The 16,251-nt window shown below is 43.2% G+C and overlaps 1 protein-coding gene across 7 annotated transcripts in view; it reads left to right on the top strand.

The window, feature by feature from the left end:
• The window catches only part of GALNT13 (polypeptide N-acetylgalactosaminyltransferase 13), a 184,684-nt gene extending 175,914 nt beyond the window's left edge, over window positions 1-8,770 (top strand). For 2 of the 7 annotated variants that reach the window (XR_012717354.1, XR_012717353.1), the window contains 2 exons: window positions 3,994-4,144; window positions 7,878-7,972. Coding sequence is in view for 5 of the 7 variants with exons in the window: in XM_075284486.1 (XP_075140587.1) it covers window positions 3,947-4,087; window positions 7,878-8,018 (282 nt within the window). In the remaining 2 variants the exon portion in view is untranslated. Of the gene's footprint in view, window positions 1-3,946; window positions 4,145-7,877 lie in introns of all 7 variants that reach the window. The other 5 variants (XM_075284486.1, XM_075284484.1, XM_075284488.1 and 2 more) reach the window with 3 other exon arrangements.
• The last annotated feature ends 7,481 nt before the right edge of the window (window positions 8,771-16,251 follow it).

Below are 16,251 nucleotides of genomic sequence, written 5' to 3'. Positions count from 1 at the left end.
GTAGAGGAGTAGTCTTGTAGAGGAGTGGTCTTGTAGAGGAGTGGTCTTGTAGAGGAGTGGTCTTGTAGAGGAGAGGTCTTGTAGGGGAGAGGTCTTGTAGAGGAGTGTTCTTGTAGAGAAGTAGTCTTGTAGAGGAGAGGTCTTGTAGAGGAGTGGTCTTGTAGAGGAGAGGTCTTGTAGAGGAGTAGTCTTGTAGAGGGGTAGTCTTTTAGAGGAGAGGTCTTGTAGAGGAGTGGTCTTGTAGAGGAGAGGTCTTGTAGAGGAGTGGTCTTGTAGAGAAGTAGTCTTGTAGAGGAGAGGTCTTGTAGAGGGGTGGTCTTGTAGAGGAGTAGTCTTGTAGAGGAGAGGTCTTGTAGAGGAGTGGTCTTGTAGAGGAGAGGTCTTGTAGAGGAGTAGTCTTGTAGAGGGGTGGTCTTGTAGAGGAGAGGTCTTGTAGAGGAGTAGTCTTGTAGAGGAGAGGTCTTGTAGAGGAGAGGTCTTGTAGAGGAGTGGTCTTGTAGAGGAGTAGTCTTGTAGAGGAGTGGTCTTGTAGAGAAGTAGTCTTGTAGAGGAGAGGTCTTGTAGAGGGGTGGTCTTGTAGAGGAGAGGTCTTGTAGAGGAGTAGTCTTGTAGAGGAGTAGTCTTGTAGAGGAGTGGTCTTGTAGAGAAGTAGTCTTGTAGAGGAGAGGTCTTGGAGAGGGGTGGTCTTGTAGAGGAGAGGTCTTGTAGAGGGGTGGTCTTGTAGAGGAGAGGTCTTGTAGAGGAGTGGTCTTCTAAAGGAGAGGTCTACTCATAGAAAATGGGCAGTATGAATAATATATGGTAGGACCGAAAAGCTTTTGATGAGGGGATGGTCTTATCACAGGGGTGGTCTTTTGGGGAGGATTCACTGTAAACAGTCCCTTCCATGGCTCCCTCTATAATAGTTGCAATATTGAATCTTTGCCCTTGACTTGAATGCTACGATAGGTCAACAGTGATAATGTACATGCATACAGATTTTGAGTTCTATGGGAACTGTATAAATCAATTTGCAGGGAGCGCCCCCTAGATGTGGCTGCAAGAAAGCCCCCTGTGACTTGAGTTGCTCTAGGACCCCCGACCCCTGAGTGCGCCCCCGCCTGCATATCAGTCTATATAATGGAAAGCTTCTATTGTATTTTTGGCAGTAATGTAATGAAGTAAGTGTAATGAATGTGAGGACGCGGCCCCTGGCGGATGACCATTCACGTTCTCGTACATTCAGAGTGTTCTTAATGTGCCAGGACCATAAAATGTTGTAAAATTTTACGTCTCTACAAGTTATCTGCGGCGCTCTGTAACACTGGAGTAATGTATGGCGTAGCATCGAACGGAACGCATTAGGACATTCCATCCTTGCTCATGTACATAAGGCCACGTCCTCATGTCTGGGCATCTGGAGCTTAATTTTAATGGGTTTTCTTGTTTTGTTTTTTAATTTAATAAAATATAATTCAATATAAAAAAACATAGAACATTATCTAAACCCATTACCACACCCCATAATATAGCCGGAGCAGAGAAGACAAAAATCTTAAAAGGGACCAATACACCCAATATAAATAAGCGCCCTGTTTTGTTGGCGGTCATCTAAGACCACTCCTTTAGCTATTAGAAGCAATGTGTTGTCAGAAAATTAGCAATATTTTTAATCAAATTTTATGTTAAAAAATTTCTGGTGAGGTTTTTTAAATTTTTTTTTTTTTTTTTTACATGTTATCTATATTTTTAAAAATTCCTTAAAATCCTGCATTTCTGGCTCTAACCACTATGCCTAATAATATACCCAGATGTCCCGTTTTGCGTAGATTTCTTTGCAGCAGTCACCTCACTTACAGCACACTGGTGATCACAATAGAGTGGCACCTATTAAAGGATGTTGGAATTGGTGAGGGGTAATATAAGGTCCTCAGTTGCGTTATGCTTCCCTCCTTGCTGCACAGCTTGGTGCAAACGCAGAATAAAAATGAGTCTTCACATCACATCAGTGAATTGACATTGTGCTTGCACCGGTTCACTCAATGACGTTGCATGCACATCCTGGATTCTTGCTTATGAGTAATAGGTTCATTCCCATTCTGCGCATGCGCGGAGCAACATCTAATATAATTGTCAGTTAAAGCATTTTTTAGTCTATCCATATTATTGGGAACCCTGTAATATAGAATTTCCAATGTTTGGCCGGGAAATGGAACAGTTGCTGATACGTTCCCCAGCAGACATCGGAGGGGTCCTGGCTTTGGCCACTGTCCATCTCCTATAAGGGCACTGTAGCTTAATTTCTTCTTTAGGATATTCATGTACGGTTCCCCATTTTCTGCACCTTTTTTTATTATATAACTGGAGTTACAGACAAAAATAAAGTTTTCTGCTTAAATCACATCACATGCGGTTCCTAAAAGTTATAAGACACAAATTCCCCCCGGTGCTTCAGGAGCTCACATAAAGCATCGAGAACATCAAGGGGCTGGTGGGCTCCTCCGCGCAGAGCTTGGGGGGATGTGATTGGGAAATGCAGTCGTGTACAGATTTGATTTTCGTACTGTCATCATTTTATCATTAACACTTTGTTTCCTTCTATGTATCAGTAAATGTATAATCCTGCTCGTGTACCCTATAGATAAGGCTTACCAGTCATGTTTGGTGGAGCGAGCCCCTGATCATTGATATGACATGTCAATAAGCAGTCACTTGTATCAGTCTTTGCACAGGAACAATGGCTGCTGCTTCAGTACCCTATACAGTTCCATTATGGCGGCAGCGTATACAATGTATTTATCACTGCCTGGATAAGTGACCTGCACCAATGATTGGGCGAATGAAGGAGTTTCTATAAATTTCTATGATTTGCTCCCAATTGTTGGCTTGTGTGAATGGGAATTTAGTTATGGCGTGCAGTGGTGTTCACATGACACTTGCTCCATGCAGAAATCTATGTTTCAAAATTTTCTTTGTCCAGGGAAGAGGGGGGTGTCAACATATATATTGTTTAAGAACTATTAGTGTCCCTGTTGCTATCTATCTATCTATCTATCTATCTATCTATCTATCTATTTTAGTACTACCGTATATCCTGCAGTTTTCACTCTGACCACTAAGCCTTATAATAGCATGACAATTGCCAATTCTGTAGCAGCTTTCTTTGCAGCAGTCACATCATAGACAGGGTTACAATCATGTGTATAAATGCAGGGGGTGCTATATATATATATATATATATATATATATATATATATATATATATATATATTGCCATGTAAATTGAAGGGGCCCCAAAATTTCCTATGCCATATAAAATAAACCCCTATTCTAAATGGCACTTATTATGTAAGAGTCCCATTACAGATTTTGCATTGAGGCCCAGGAGCTTCGAGTTATACCTCTTGTTCCACTAGAAGATAACACCTCTATAGATAACACCACCGACCCATCATTGCATTGCTACTGCTCAGAGCAGGTCTAGAAAACTCTCCCATAGACCTCAATGAGTCAGCTCCAGTCTATTGCTGCCTATGCTGTAAAGCAGATCACTAAATGCTGTTATCAGAGCAAAAGGCAAGATGGCCGCCCCCATAATCATGGACAGAAAATGGAATAAAAAATCTACAATCAGAAAATAATAACAGATTAGGAAAAAAAATAATAGATTTTATCAACTGGTTTTAATATATCAATAAAAATACATGTTCAATACATTCCCTTTAATGAAAGTGACTGCTATGAATGGGTTAAATTGGCCTCCATCCAGGAATCGTGCACAGACACCTTACATAGAGCGTTATATCAGTGCAGTGTAGCGTGCGTTGCGTTTTGTGACTGTGTGGGTTCCTTCCCTCCATCTGCACGTGTTCCGTCGCCTTGCGTGTGACATTCTTTTGCTCTATCATTTGTTCTCCATGCTACGTGTGTGTTTTTTTGCTTTCACTTGTCTTTTTCTGTTGCGCAGACCCATTCATTTCTCCATATCATAACCCAATCATGTTTGACTTTAAGCCAAATAGAGGATGGCACATTTGGCCCTACCGTGGAATACTGTAACGGCGACAGCCGCCAAGCCTGGACTCTGAGGAATTACACCAGACTGGAGGTTTTTAGAAATATTTTTTACAGTCCCACTGATTACTTTCTATGAAAGCTTTATGAGGTTGGTATAATGTATTCTTCATCATATAACGCATTCTGTAAGAGACCCCACAGACGGGGCCAGTAACGCCGAAATGCAAATTCTGTCAATTGGGACATTTATAATTTTGTACTCACTTCCGAGAGGTCAGCAATGGCAGGTTTTGGTAAATGTATCTCCCCAGACAAACAGACAACCCATTTAGGGTTCCCAATAGAGTTGGTTCGAATACCTCGCTCCATAGGAATGCATGTTAGCGGCCGGCTTAACCCCTCGGTGTTCAGCCGCTCCCATGCATTCCTATGGGAGCGAGGTATTCAAAACTAGAGTTTCGAATACTATTCGATCATCTCTAGTTTCCAGACAACCCATTTAGGAGTAGATGTAATGGATGTATTAGATGGAGACCAGCAGCAGAGAAGATGATCTGGATGGTCTAATGTTTTATTGTCCCATATGATAATACAGGGCAGGGATGGGAAGGGGACGCGGTTGCATAGATTATAAGGGCTGGCCGACAGATATTGTTGGTCTCCTTCATTCTTACTAATGTGACTTGGAACATAAAGTGATTTGCAATCTTGAATAATGAGATAAGCGCCAAATGTAATATTCCTTCTGTGCCAACGATAGTAAATGATGTATAACCAACCTACATGGCGTTATGGGCAGCCTGGTGGCTCAGTGGTCAGCACTGGGGGCCTGAGTAGGAATCCAGCCAAGGGCAAGTTAGTATGTTCTCCCTATGGTTGCGTGGGGTACTCCCACATGCCAAAAATAATACTCATAGGTAAATTGGCTTAATGTAAAACAACTGAGTATTTGGGGGGATCGCCTGTATGGCAACCACTGACTCCACACATCTCCTTTAGTGAGAATTTTTGCCATTGCCATAGGCCTCAGACATCAGCTTGACCGTTATATTTCAATCATTGGTATTCACTAGAGATGAGCGAGTAGTATTTGATTGAGTAGGTATTCCATAGAATACTATGGTATTCAAAATACTCGTACTCGGTCGAATACTACTAGCTATTCGCAGTAAAGATTTGATTCAGAACCAGCGTTGATTGGCCGAATGCTATACAGTGTATCAATCAATGCTGGTTCTGCAGGACAAGTAAGGGCCGGTTCACATTAGCACTTGCCTCCCGTCTGGAAGGAGTCCAGGAGGACCCCCCCGAACGGAATATCAGCACAACTGCAAGTGCTGTGCAGTTAAAGGGAGCCTTCACACGATGTAACGCTGCGCTCATTCTGATCGTAAAAACACGTTCAGAATAAGCGTGTAAAAAGCAGCTCCCATTGACTTGAATGGGTGCCGGCATACGCGCGTAATACATTGAAAGCATAGGGAAAAAAGCATCCCATTGATTTCAATGGGGAGCACACGTATGCCAGCTCCCATTCAAGTCAATGGGAGCTGCTTTTTATGTGCTCATTCTGAACGTCTTTTTACGATCAGAATGAGCGCAACGTTATATCGTGTGAAGGCTCCCAAGGCACATGGACCCCATAGACTATAATGGGGTCCGTGTGCTTGCCGCGCACTGCCCTCATGAATCATTTGTGCGGGCAGTGTGCTGCAAGCACACGGACCCGTTATAGTATATGGGGTCCGTGCGCTGTGACTGCACAGCGCTCCTCCTGCTACTCGTGGACTTGGTGACTCTCCTTTAGTCAAATAGTGGTTTCCCCTGAAACGAGCATTTTTTCCCATAGACTATAATGGCATTCGATATTCGATTGAGTAGTCGAATATTGAGGCTCTACTTGAAACGAATACCAAATCTTGAATATTTCACTACTCGCTCATCTCTAGTATTCACTATTCTTTGATATCAGCTTCCTCAATCTATTTCAGTTTTCATTAGATGTGACCTAGGTTTTGAACCCAGGACCCAGTGTACGCAAGGAAGACACCCTAATGGTTGGGCCACTGACTCTACTGTCCCTAAGGGAAGGTTTTTATCTTACCAAGATTCAATAGTACTTTTCTTCCCATGCATAATGTATTGGCCTACAGACATATAGTACATTGTAATTACATTCATTCTGGCTGGATTCACATATATTGCAGTCTCCATGGAACTGAACCATGAAGACCCGAATGTTAGTGTGAACCTAGCGATGATGGTTTCATCCAATATGGTCATCATGGTTCACACCCCATGGGGATCTCTACCTAGTTGTACCAGAATCCAAAATGGTCGATTCATCCAGATCCAGGACAGTCCAGGGGTCTATTCTATAAACTAGACCGTAAGATGTACCATTTCTCAGTGGCGGTGGGGCATTGTTCAGAGGAGCTTGTGTAGTATAAATTACCCTATAGGTCAAGAGGTGCCTTCTTATATCATTGCATCACATCATAGATGCTCTGGAGGAGCTGTTATGGCCGTCAGGGGTTGTCACTTTTAGAAAAAAAATGTCTCCAATTTTAGGTGGAAATGCTTAAAATTAAATCTCTCCCATATGTTACTGACTGGGCTAGAGAAGACGGAGCTGCTGCAGAACGGACCTGCGATATAACTTATATCCCATTGCACAGTGCACCGACATCCTGTATACAGAGACTGGGGAGATGTAGATGAACATTAAATGGATACAATGTATTTATATTTATACAATATATTTTTATTTATATATTATTTTATATCTTTGCAAATGTTTAACTTATATATGTATTGTTTGTGGAATTTTGTATAGAGAGATAGATATAGATAAATAGGGGATAGAAAGACAACTAGATACTGGAGATAGATATAAGGTAGACATACAAATATATATTGGATCAAGAGATAGATAGATAGATAGATAGATAGATAGATAGATAGATAGATAGGAGATAGATATATAGATGATAGATAGATAGATAGATAGATAGATAGATAGATAGATGATAGATAGATAGATAGATAGATAGATAGATAGATAGATGATATACAGGTCGCTAGTGAGATATGAGATAGATTGTTAGTTAGAGATGAGATCAATAGATAGATAGATAGATAGATAGATAGATAGATAGATAGATAGATAGATACTGTAGATAGATAAATAGATAGATAGTATACGGATAGTTAGATATGAGATCAATAGAGAGATAGATAGATAGATAGATAGATAGATAGATAGATAGATAGATAGATACTGTGGATGGATGGATCGATGGATGTGGATGGATAAATAGTAGATAGATAGATAGATGATAGATAGGTAGATAGATAGATGATAGATAGATAGATAGATAGATAGATAGATACTGTAGATAGATAAATAGATAGATAGTATACAGATAGTTAGATATGAGATCAATAGAGAGAGAGATAGATAGATAGATAGATAGATAGATAGATAGATAGATAGAAGATATACAGGTCGCTAGTGAGATATGAGATAGATTGTTAGTTAGAGATGAGATAGATAGATAGATAGATAGATAGATAGATAGATAGATAGATAGATAGATAGATACTGTAGATAGATAGATAGATAGATAGATAGATACTGTAGATAGATAAATAGATAGATAGTATACGGATAGTTAGATATGAGATCAATAGAGAGACAGATAGATAGATAGAGATAGATTATAGATAGATAGATAGATAGATAGATAGATAGATAGATAGATAGTATATAATGTACAGAATTGCAATGTCTTCTAGGACTGTATTGCTGTGGCTGTGCCTGGCTTCTGTATGTAATATCATGTAATATTTATCACGTATCTCTTGCATTCTCTTGGCAGCATTTTGTACTGAGACATATAAACAGTAACCAGTGCTTGGATGAGCCGACGGATGATGATAAGATGGTCCCCACCATGAAGGAGTGCAATGGCAGCCGATCCCAGCAGTGGCTGTTACGTAACATGACCTTGAGTGCATAAAGCCCCACCATGGATGACAAATCGGCCTCCAATGCAAAGTCTGAGGACCTCAATTAGCAGCTCTAAGAACACTTGATGGAAAATGACACTTACTTCACTCTCACTGACGTGAAATAATTGAGAACCCTCTCGGAATCCACCTGGGAGGATAGAAATAGGACTTTTTCTAATTATTCTTCCGTTAACGATACCTGACTCAACATGCCCGGGTGCAAATTGTGTCTGTTTACCGGAGGATGAAGAAGGCCACTCTGGAGGCTGTATATACCGAGACGCCCCGGGATCCACTATATTTGTCAACGAGATTCAAAGAGAGGAGATTGGATATATTGTATGTAAAAGAATATTTTATTACAAAAACAGAGGGTATGAACTACACCCATCTATGTGCACCAATGGTCATAGACAATGACACTGTCTTCACATGTCCAATTCTATCCTGTCCGAGGGCTTTTTGGGATACGTTAAGATGTAATAGGGCTCATGTATCAAGAGCGTCTTGTGTGCAACACATTCATTTTAAGTCTCCACCCCCCGATTTTAAGGTCTCTTAGGACAATTTAGAAAGTTGAAGCTTCTTATAGGAACTGTGTATTCCATTATATTGGTCCGAGGGACCATTATAAGGCAGTGCGTAGCCGGGGCTGGGATAGTATGCCATGGTACGATGTGTAGGGTAACCACCAGGTTGGAAGAAGTTGCTGGTAACAATTTCTATGGGCAATGTCTACCCAATCCAGAAAAAAATAAAAATTAGCCTCTGCTCAATTTGCAAAATTTTAATAACGTAAAAAATAACAATACCCAACGCATTTCTAAGGAAATTTCCTCCCTCCTCGGCAACTGTCGAAGTAGTAAGTTTCCTAAGAAACGCGTTGTAGGTTATTTGACCCAAATTTAAGGCAAAACTTGCTTAGTACCTTACTTTTTGTCACAATTTTAATGCAATTTCACAGTTTCTATCACATTTAGAATGATACATAACCCCCCCGCTAACATTGTGGAAAAGATTTATATATAGAGACAGTTCAGTGAAATCTAGAGTTTAGCTTGGTCCCTGGAACACGTCAGTCCACTCGATGTAATGTTCTGCTTGCTTTTTCTGGACCAACAAGAATGTTTTGAATTAAACAAGGATAATAAGTTCTGTGTTTTCCATATTTTCTGGTATTTTTTGACTGTTTTTCAACACGAACACAATTTTGAAAAGTGGGGGGAGTCAGGTGGGGAGGGGTGTGGCTTTCATGGTCCAAACTGTTTAACATTACTTACGTTCTCACACCCTGGGCCATTGGGCAATGACAAGGCAGTTTCCGAAGGGATCTTTCAGTGGTCACCTGACTATGTGGTTGCTTGATGGCATGTTGCACTAGTGCCCCTAGTCATGTGACTGATCAAGGATCACCCCACTGCTAAAACCAGGAATGACCAAATCTGCTGGAAAGTGCGGAAGAATTCCAAAAAGAGAGGTGATCACTAGAGATGCGCGAACAGTGAAATGTTCAAAGTTCGAAGTTCAACTCGAGTAGCCACTCAATACTCGACTGTTCGATCGAACATCGAACCCCATTATAGTCTATGGGGAAAAATACTCGTTTAGGGGGAAACCAATGTTCGACTCAGGAGGGTCACCAAGTCCACTATGACACCTCAGCAAATGATGACAACACCTCTGGAATGCAACTGGGACAACAGGGAAAGCATCGGAGAGAAGTAGTGACGGCTAGGGATGGTATAGTGAGGTGCCGCACTTACCATCAGGTCCTGGAAGGCCGGAGTTTCCACAAGCCGGAACGCCAACATCTCCTGGGTCAGGAGTTTGGAGATGTGCGCATTCAAGGCTTGCGCATGTGGGTGGTTAGCGCTATATTTTTGCCTGCGCTGAAATGTCTGAGAAATGATGAGTTGCTTGGAGGAGGCGCATGATGGTGCAGGAGAAGGAGCTGAGACAGGAACAGGGGAAGATGAGAGAGAAGTCCCCAAAGTGGCGGAGCCAGATGTTGCGGTGTTCTGGCTGATGCTCTGGACTGCAGCGCCAGCACTGGCAACAGTGGGAGAGGCAGTGGTGGCAACGCCGGACGACGATTGTCCTGTGTTTGCTCTCTCCCACTGAGCCCAGTGCTTGGATTCCAAATGATGGCGCAAGGAAGTGGTCGAAACGTTGCTCTTTTCAGAGCCACCACTCAGTTTCGAGTGGCAAATTGTGCAAACTATATTTGTCCTCCGCGCATTCCTTGAAAAATCTCCACACCATCGAGGAACGTGCCTTCGATGGGGGAGTTTTTCTGGGCTGGCTAAGATAGGGAACATCTTGGGCCATTCTGAGTGTGGCATCAGTGAAGCAGCTGACCTCTGCCTCTGGACATGCCTCTGTCTCTAGCTACCCTCTTTGGTGCTGCACCTCCCTCAACATCGACACTGCTTTCCCAGCTTGACATCCCCCCTGTCCAGGTCGGGTCAGTGTCCTCGTCCTCCACCACCTCCTTTGCCAATTCCTCTCTCGCCTCCTCCTCCTGCACACCGCACATGGCAACAGGCTTCCCTGATGGCAACTGTGTCTCGTCATCGTCACTGAGGGTGGGTTGCTGGTCAACCACCACAAAATCAACAGGAGATGGAGGAGACTCCAGTGCTTGGGCATCTGGACACAGAAAGTCGTCTGGTAGCTCCGTGGAATCGGGAAATGGAGGGACAGGGAGAGGGAAAGTTAAAGGACCAGAGAACAGCTCCTGGGAGCAGGGAAAGTTGGGATTACTTTGCTGGGAAAGTTGGGCATTTTGGGAGGAAGGCTGACCAGAATATTGTGTAGGAGGAGGAGTTGAGGTAGAGGCTGACTGGCTGGTGGATAATGTGGTAGAAGCATTATCCGCCAGCCATTGTAACACATGTTCCTGGTGCTCGGGCCTACTTAGGTTTGTGCCCTGCACCCTACTTAATGTGGCCAGCAAGCCGGGGACTGTGGAGAAGCGCAATGCTTGCTGCCCCTGAGGAGTAGGCATGGAATGCGCTGTGGCTTCACCGCGACCTTGTTCCCCACGCCCCCGGCCTTGTACACGTCCCTTACTGGTAGCCTTGCACATTTTTAGACGGTTTTGATGGTTTGGTGGGTACACACCGTGACAACCTGGATGAAGCGTATATAGCCTGAGAATTAGAATGTATAGCCCACTGATTTTTTGGAGGTTACACACCGTGACATCCTGGATGAAGCGTATATAGTGTATATGGGCTGAGAATTTCAGTGTATACCCCTTAGTTTCGGGGGGGGGGGGGGGGGGGAGAGGGAACATTCTGTTGAACCCTGGATTAAGAGTATATAGGGTATATGGCCATACAATTTCAGTGTATCCCACTTAGCTTAACCCCCACCGCAGAAAGCGGGGTTGCGCAGATACAGCCTGGCTTAATTGCTGTGAATCCCACTTTGGCGTTTGTGGATAGACACTGTGCCAAGCTTGTTTCAGCTTCTCCTTTTAGTGTCGCTCTTATAAGCTGTTGTGGTTCTTCTTCTTTGCTATTCCTGCCTAGCAGAATCTAAAACCTCACTAGCCCTCAGCAGATGTCTGTCTCTAAGTAAGTGCAAGCACAGAATGAATCGGAGCTGATGCCGCTTGTTCGTTTGAATCTGAGGTCACATGTCCTCGGCAGCCAATGGCTTTTTCCTAGTTTTTTCATGGCCTCCTTTGTCCTAGTTCCTGTCCCTGGGATCGAACTGTAAGTGCATTTTCAACGTGTTGTTTGTATCAAATCAAACATTGCCAACAGCGTGATGTCCCATCGAACATGTACTTGATTGAACGCCGTTCGCTCATCTCTAGTGATCACCAAAGTCTGGAGAAAATAGGAAGATCTTCCGAGCTGTGCGTGCCAAAAAGTCACCTCCATAAAGTATGGCCAGAAGGCCAAACAAGAAACGGTAAATCTTATGGCTGATACAATATTACATCTATGAAGATGAACGCTGCACCATACATGGATGTAATAGTTGTTACACGGCAGATAATTAGAATCCATTAATAATGTTAATGGAGCTAAATTGAGCCATTATTTTGCAATTATAGTCCTTGTCCAATAACTTCCTGATCCTCCACTTGGCGCTCCTTCACCTTCTTTCCAAACCACTTATGTTTTGCCATTAAGAACATTTTGACACTTTCTAGCTAATGTCATGACGAGGTTTCTACCGTCACGTTCTGTATCTTAAAGGGGATTTGCTCATTCTGAATTCATCGGAGAGGCTCTCCTGTCTAGGAACGTCACCTCTCACGTCAGAGCACTGGAAGACCCTACATATCCATGTGTCACGTAGACAACCGGTCAGATCGGAACGATGAGATTTGTACCTGTACAATTATTTGTTTTCCCCAAACTGTCTCCATGTACGAGGGAATAGATTTTCTTTCTCCCTTTTTTTCTCTTCTTCTCCCTTGCTAATCCCATAAATATAAATGACTCTAGCTCCTGATCTCATATTATATCCTTATATCAGTATTATTCGATAAGATATAATCCATGGACCTAGCAGCGCCATTACCTGACGCTTCACTATATTCTATGTGACGGCAGATTGTTGGTCGTAACTTTTTTGTTACAAATCCCTCCTACAGAACAGACCGTGTTGCTAGGAGTAACACTAGGCAGGAGGGAACCTGCTGACATTCGAGAGCACGAAACAATGAAGTCGCCTGATATTCTTTGCCAGCAGCTCTGCTTGCAGGTTTTTATGTGGAATATTCTGATCCGCTCACAGTTTGCGATTTCCTTTTATAACAGAAGTGTTGGGACGGCGAATTCTGATTTTTGGAGAGATGTCTGTCAAGTGTCCAGGTCTGTGTTTGTGTTACTTGTGCACATTTGTATCATGTCTTCTGCTCTGGTTTTTCATCCATGGCTCAGGGAGATAAGGATCAATGCGAAACGAATCCCGTCCACACATTGCCAAAAAATATCCACAACAGACTTGCTGCATTTTCCAAAATCGTTGCGGTTTGGGAAATCACAGCATGTCAATTCTACCTATGGAAATGATGGCAGTTCCCCTATAGGTATAAGGGAATCAGTTACATAAATTGTAAGGAATATTAACAGCGCCACATCTCCCATGAGCAACCGCTTCAGGCGGCGCTATGCCAGGGCCCCAGGGAGGGCGGCATTTTTGCTTACCTAAGCCAGTCCAGGACAAGCTGTCCTGGACTGGCTTAGTGTCACCGAGCGATGGATTGGGGAGGCCGCTGGAGCAGTGCTGCTAAAGCGGCCTCCCCTCACACTCAGGCAGAGAGCAGGTCCTCTCCTTGCCTGCTCTCTGCCTGCTAACGCTGCTCCATCACGCCCCCTTTGCTCTGCCCCGCCCCCTTCACTCAGCCACACCCCCTTTATTTTGCCCCACCCCCTCCAATCCGCCCCCTCCTCCCGGGGGGGGGGGGGCGGCTTTCTGTCATCCGCCTCGGGCGGCGACAAAGGTAGGTTCACCCCTGAATATTGACTAGTAACACTGTGACGTACAATCTGGCCACAGCTAGTCAGTTGTTATTCATTCAGTGCCCAATTCCCATTCTCCATTGATTTCCAATACAAGTAACAACCCATGTGAAAAAAGTACTGGCAGCCATATTGGTTGTCTATAGAGTTGAACGATCGGGTTTGGAAAAGATCGGCTCTCGATCAGCGATCGAGCACATTTTACGATCGGGATCGACTGGAAAATGATCAGAAATAGAATTTTGAAATCTCAAGATGGGCTCGGAAAAGATCAGATCCTGATTGGCGATCGAGCCAATCGGGATCGGCTGGAAAATGATCGGAAATCTTTTATAATTTTATAATTTTATAATCGATCCTGAAATCTCAAGATCTGCTCAACCCTAGTTGCCTATGCCATATACTCATATAGTTTGGTTTCGCCGCCATTTTTCAAGGTTCTGATCCAGATCATTGTGTCTATGGCCCATGGTCCATCTCCAAAGAGACAGGAAGTCCTAAACTATTTTAGGCTTAGTGGTAAGAGTTGCAATCACAAGTTATATAGCATTTAGGTCTGTATAAGAACATGTAAGGTAACTCAGTAGCGTCATCGCCTCTTTGGAATCATCACCTCCTTGCAAATGAAAGACGTAAAAAACAAGAAAAGCGAAAAACTCAACATTAATGTCGATAAATAAACCAAGGAAAATGCAAATGAACCTTCCCCGTCTGCAACTTTCATGAGCGAGCGCTCGCCTTACATAACTATTGACTGATAAAAGATTTATTGTCTCCAGTCTCCTCTCCATTATCACCAAATTCTCGTTCCCGACCTGCGCATCCCCTTCGTATCACATTGCACCATTAGAAATATTATCCAGCAGGTATTTTAGCCTTAGACCCCTTGTGTCTGAACAGAGTCCTAGCGGCGATGACGACTGCCAGTTCTGTTTTGAGAAAACAAATCTATGGAAATTAATAAACCGTCTTGGGACGTTATACGATAATGAATACAATGTCGGAGCAGCTGAGGTCTCCTCACCCCCCCCCCCCCCCAACCCAAATTCTGGAAATATGTTATATTAAGCTTTTCCTTAAGCAGATATCCGGAGATATAATTATAGACAAGGACACGGGATCACACAGGTTACAATTCCGGCACGTCACTTATGTTTTGTGCGGTGAACTATAATTGGGGTGTAATCCATTAAATAGTAGTAAAAGACAAGAGAGCGCACACTATGGTAATTGTATAGACTTAGATGACTGGTGCTCTAGTATTAGCTGCTATTATAGCAATGCACCCAGACATCCAGGTTAACCCTATCACATCCCTCAGCGATAATAAGTCATTTTCTGGAAGGTTCAAGGGTCATCCTCTCATAGCAATTCACAATTATTGAGCCAATTTGGAAAATAGACTGTGGCTAAAAGAGTGCCTCAAATGTTGACAGGTTGAGTGTGGTACTGCAGCTTAACCACATGCACTGTGTTATGGTTACAGAGCAGTAGTCAGCAATGTTCGGCACTCCAGCTGCTGTGAAACTACAACTCCCAACATGCTCCATTAACTTCTAGGGGAGTTCCAAGAATAGCAGAGCAAGTATGCATGCTGGGAGTTGTAGTTTGGCAACAGCTGGAGAGCCGAAGGTTGCTGACCACTGGACAAGAGTTTGCATTTCCTAAAGGGAAAGTGTAGCCAGTGAAAGGTTGCAGAGTTTAAGTATTGGGTTTGTCCTTAGGCTCAGGTTTGCCCCATGTTGTGTTTCCCATAGTAGTTGCAATGCAATAGTAGCACATACTAGGAAAAGGGTCAAGGGTTGTCACCAGCAAAAGCAACACGACTCAGGACAAGATGGGAGTGTAGTAAGTGATGGAGCCAAGGGTAGTATTCAGGAGTAGGACAACAGGTACCAAAGAAATTATCCAAAGGGCAAGACAGAGGTGATATCCAGGAGGAAGGTTGAGGTTTTGGGGACAATCGGAATTTTAGAAAAGAATATGAGAGCAATGAACCTAAAAATAGTCACAGATTGGCTCCAGTATCAATAATGCAGTAGTAGCCCTTCAGGGAATGGGGTCAAGAGTAGTCACGAGAAGAAACACAGGCCAAAGGAAAGGACAAGAGCAAAGTAAGTGATGGAACCAAAGGGCAGATCCAGGGGTAGAACAGCATGTACCAATCCAAGGACCAAGACAGAATGATTTCCAGGATGAAGGTTAATGTCAGGATCAGGGACAATCAGCCAATCACAGCCAATGCTACTCCCAAACTCCGCACCTTCCTCTACCGGGTTCCTGTATACGCAAGTATGATTTTTGGATTTTTGTCCAAACTTACATCACTTGACCGGTAAGTAGCATATAAAATAGATGTGACAAATATAAGGGAGCCGTCTACACATTGCATGAGATAGATTGTGAAAAATGTATCCAAAAACCACACGCAACGTACAACAAAGGATGACAAAGATGTAAAAGCGCAAAGATTCCTTCTGAAATGATGAATTCTCCTCATTGTCTAGCAAATCACTTTGACCTATCTCATTGACATTCCACCAAAGGGATCCAAACTCTGCAACCACCAAATGAAGAGGTCACAGAGTTCTCATTAACATGGACACGTTTCTAAATACTTAAAGCGGAAATTTTGCAAAACTGCCATTAGGGAGAAGTCGAGGTTATCGGATCCTTTTAGTATTCAAGGGAACCTCTGAATAACAAGAGCTGGCACCTGCCTGTCACCCATAGGCCCAGCCTAGAGGTAAAATAG

The sequence above is a fragment of the Leptodactylus fuscus genome, chromosome 8, assembly GCF_031893055.1.
Source record: "Leptodactylus fuscus isolate aLepFus1 chromosome 8, aLepFus1.hap2, whole genome shotgun sequence".
In the NCBI taxonomy this organism is placed as follows: domain Eukaryota; kingdom Metazoa; phylum Chordata; class Amphibia; order Anura; family Leptodactylidae; genus Leptodactylus; species Leptodactylus fuscus.
Note: the sequence above shows the minus strand (reverse complement) of the source record. Positions and strands in the feature narration are given on the sequence as shown.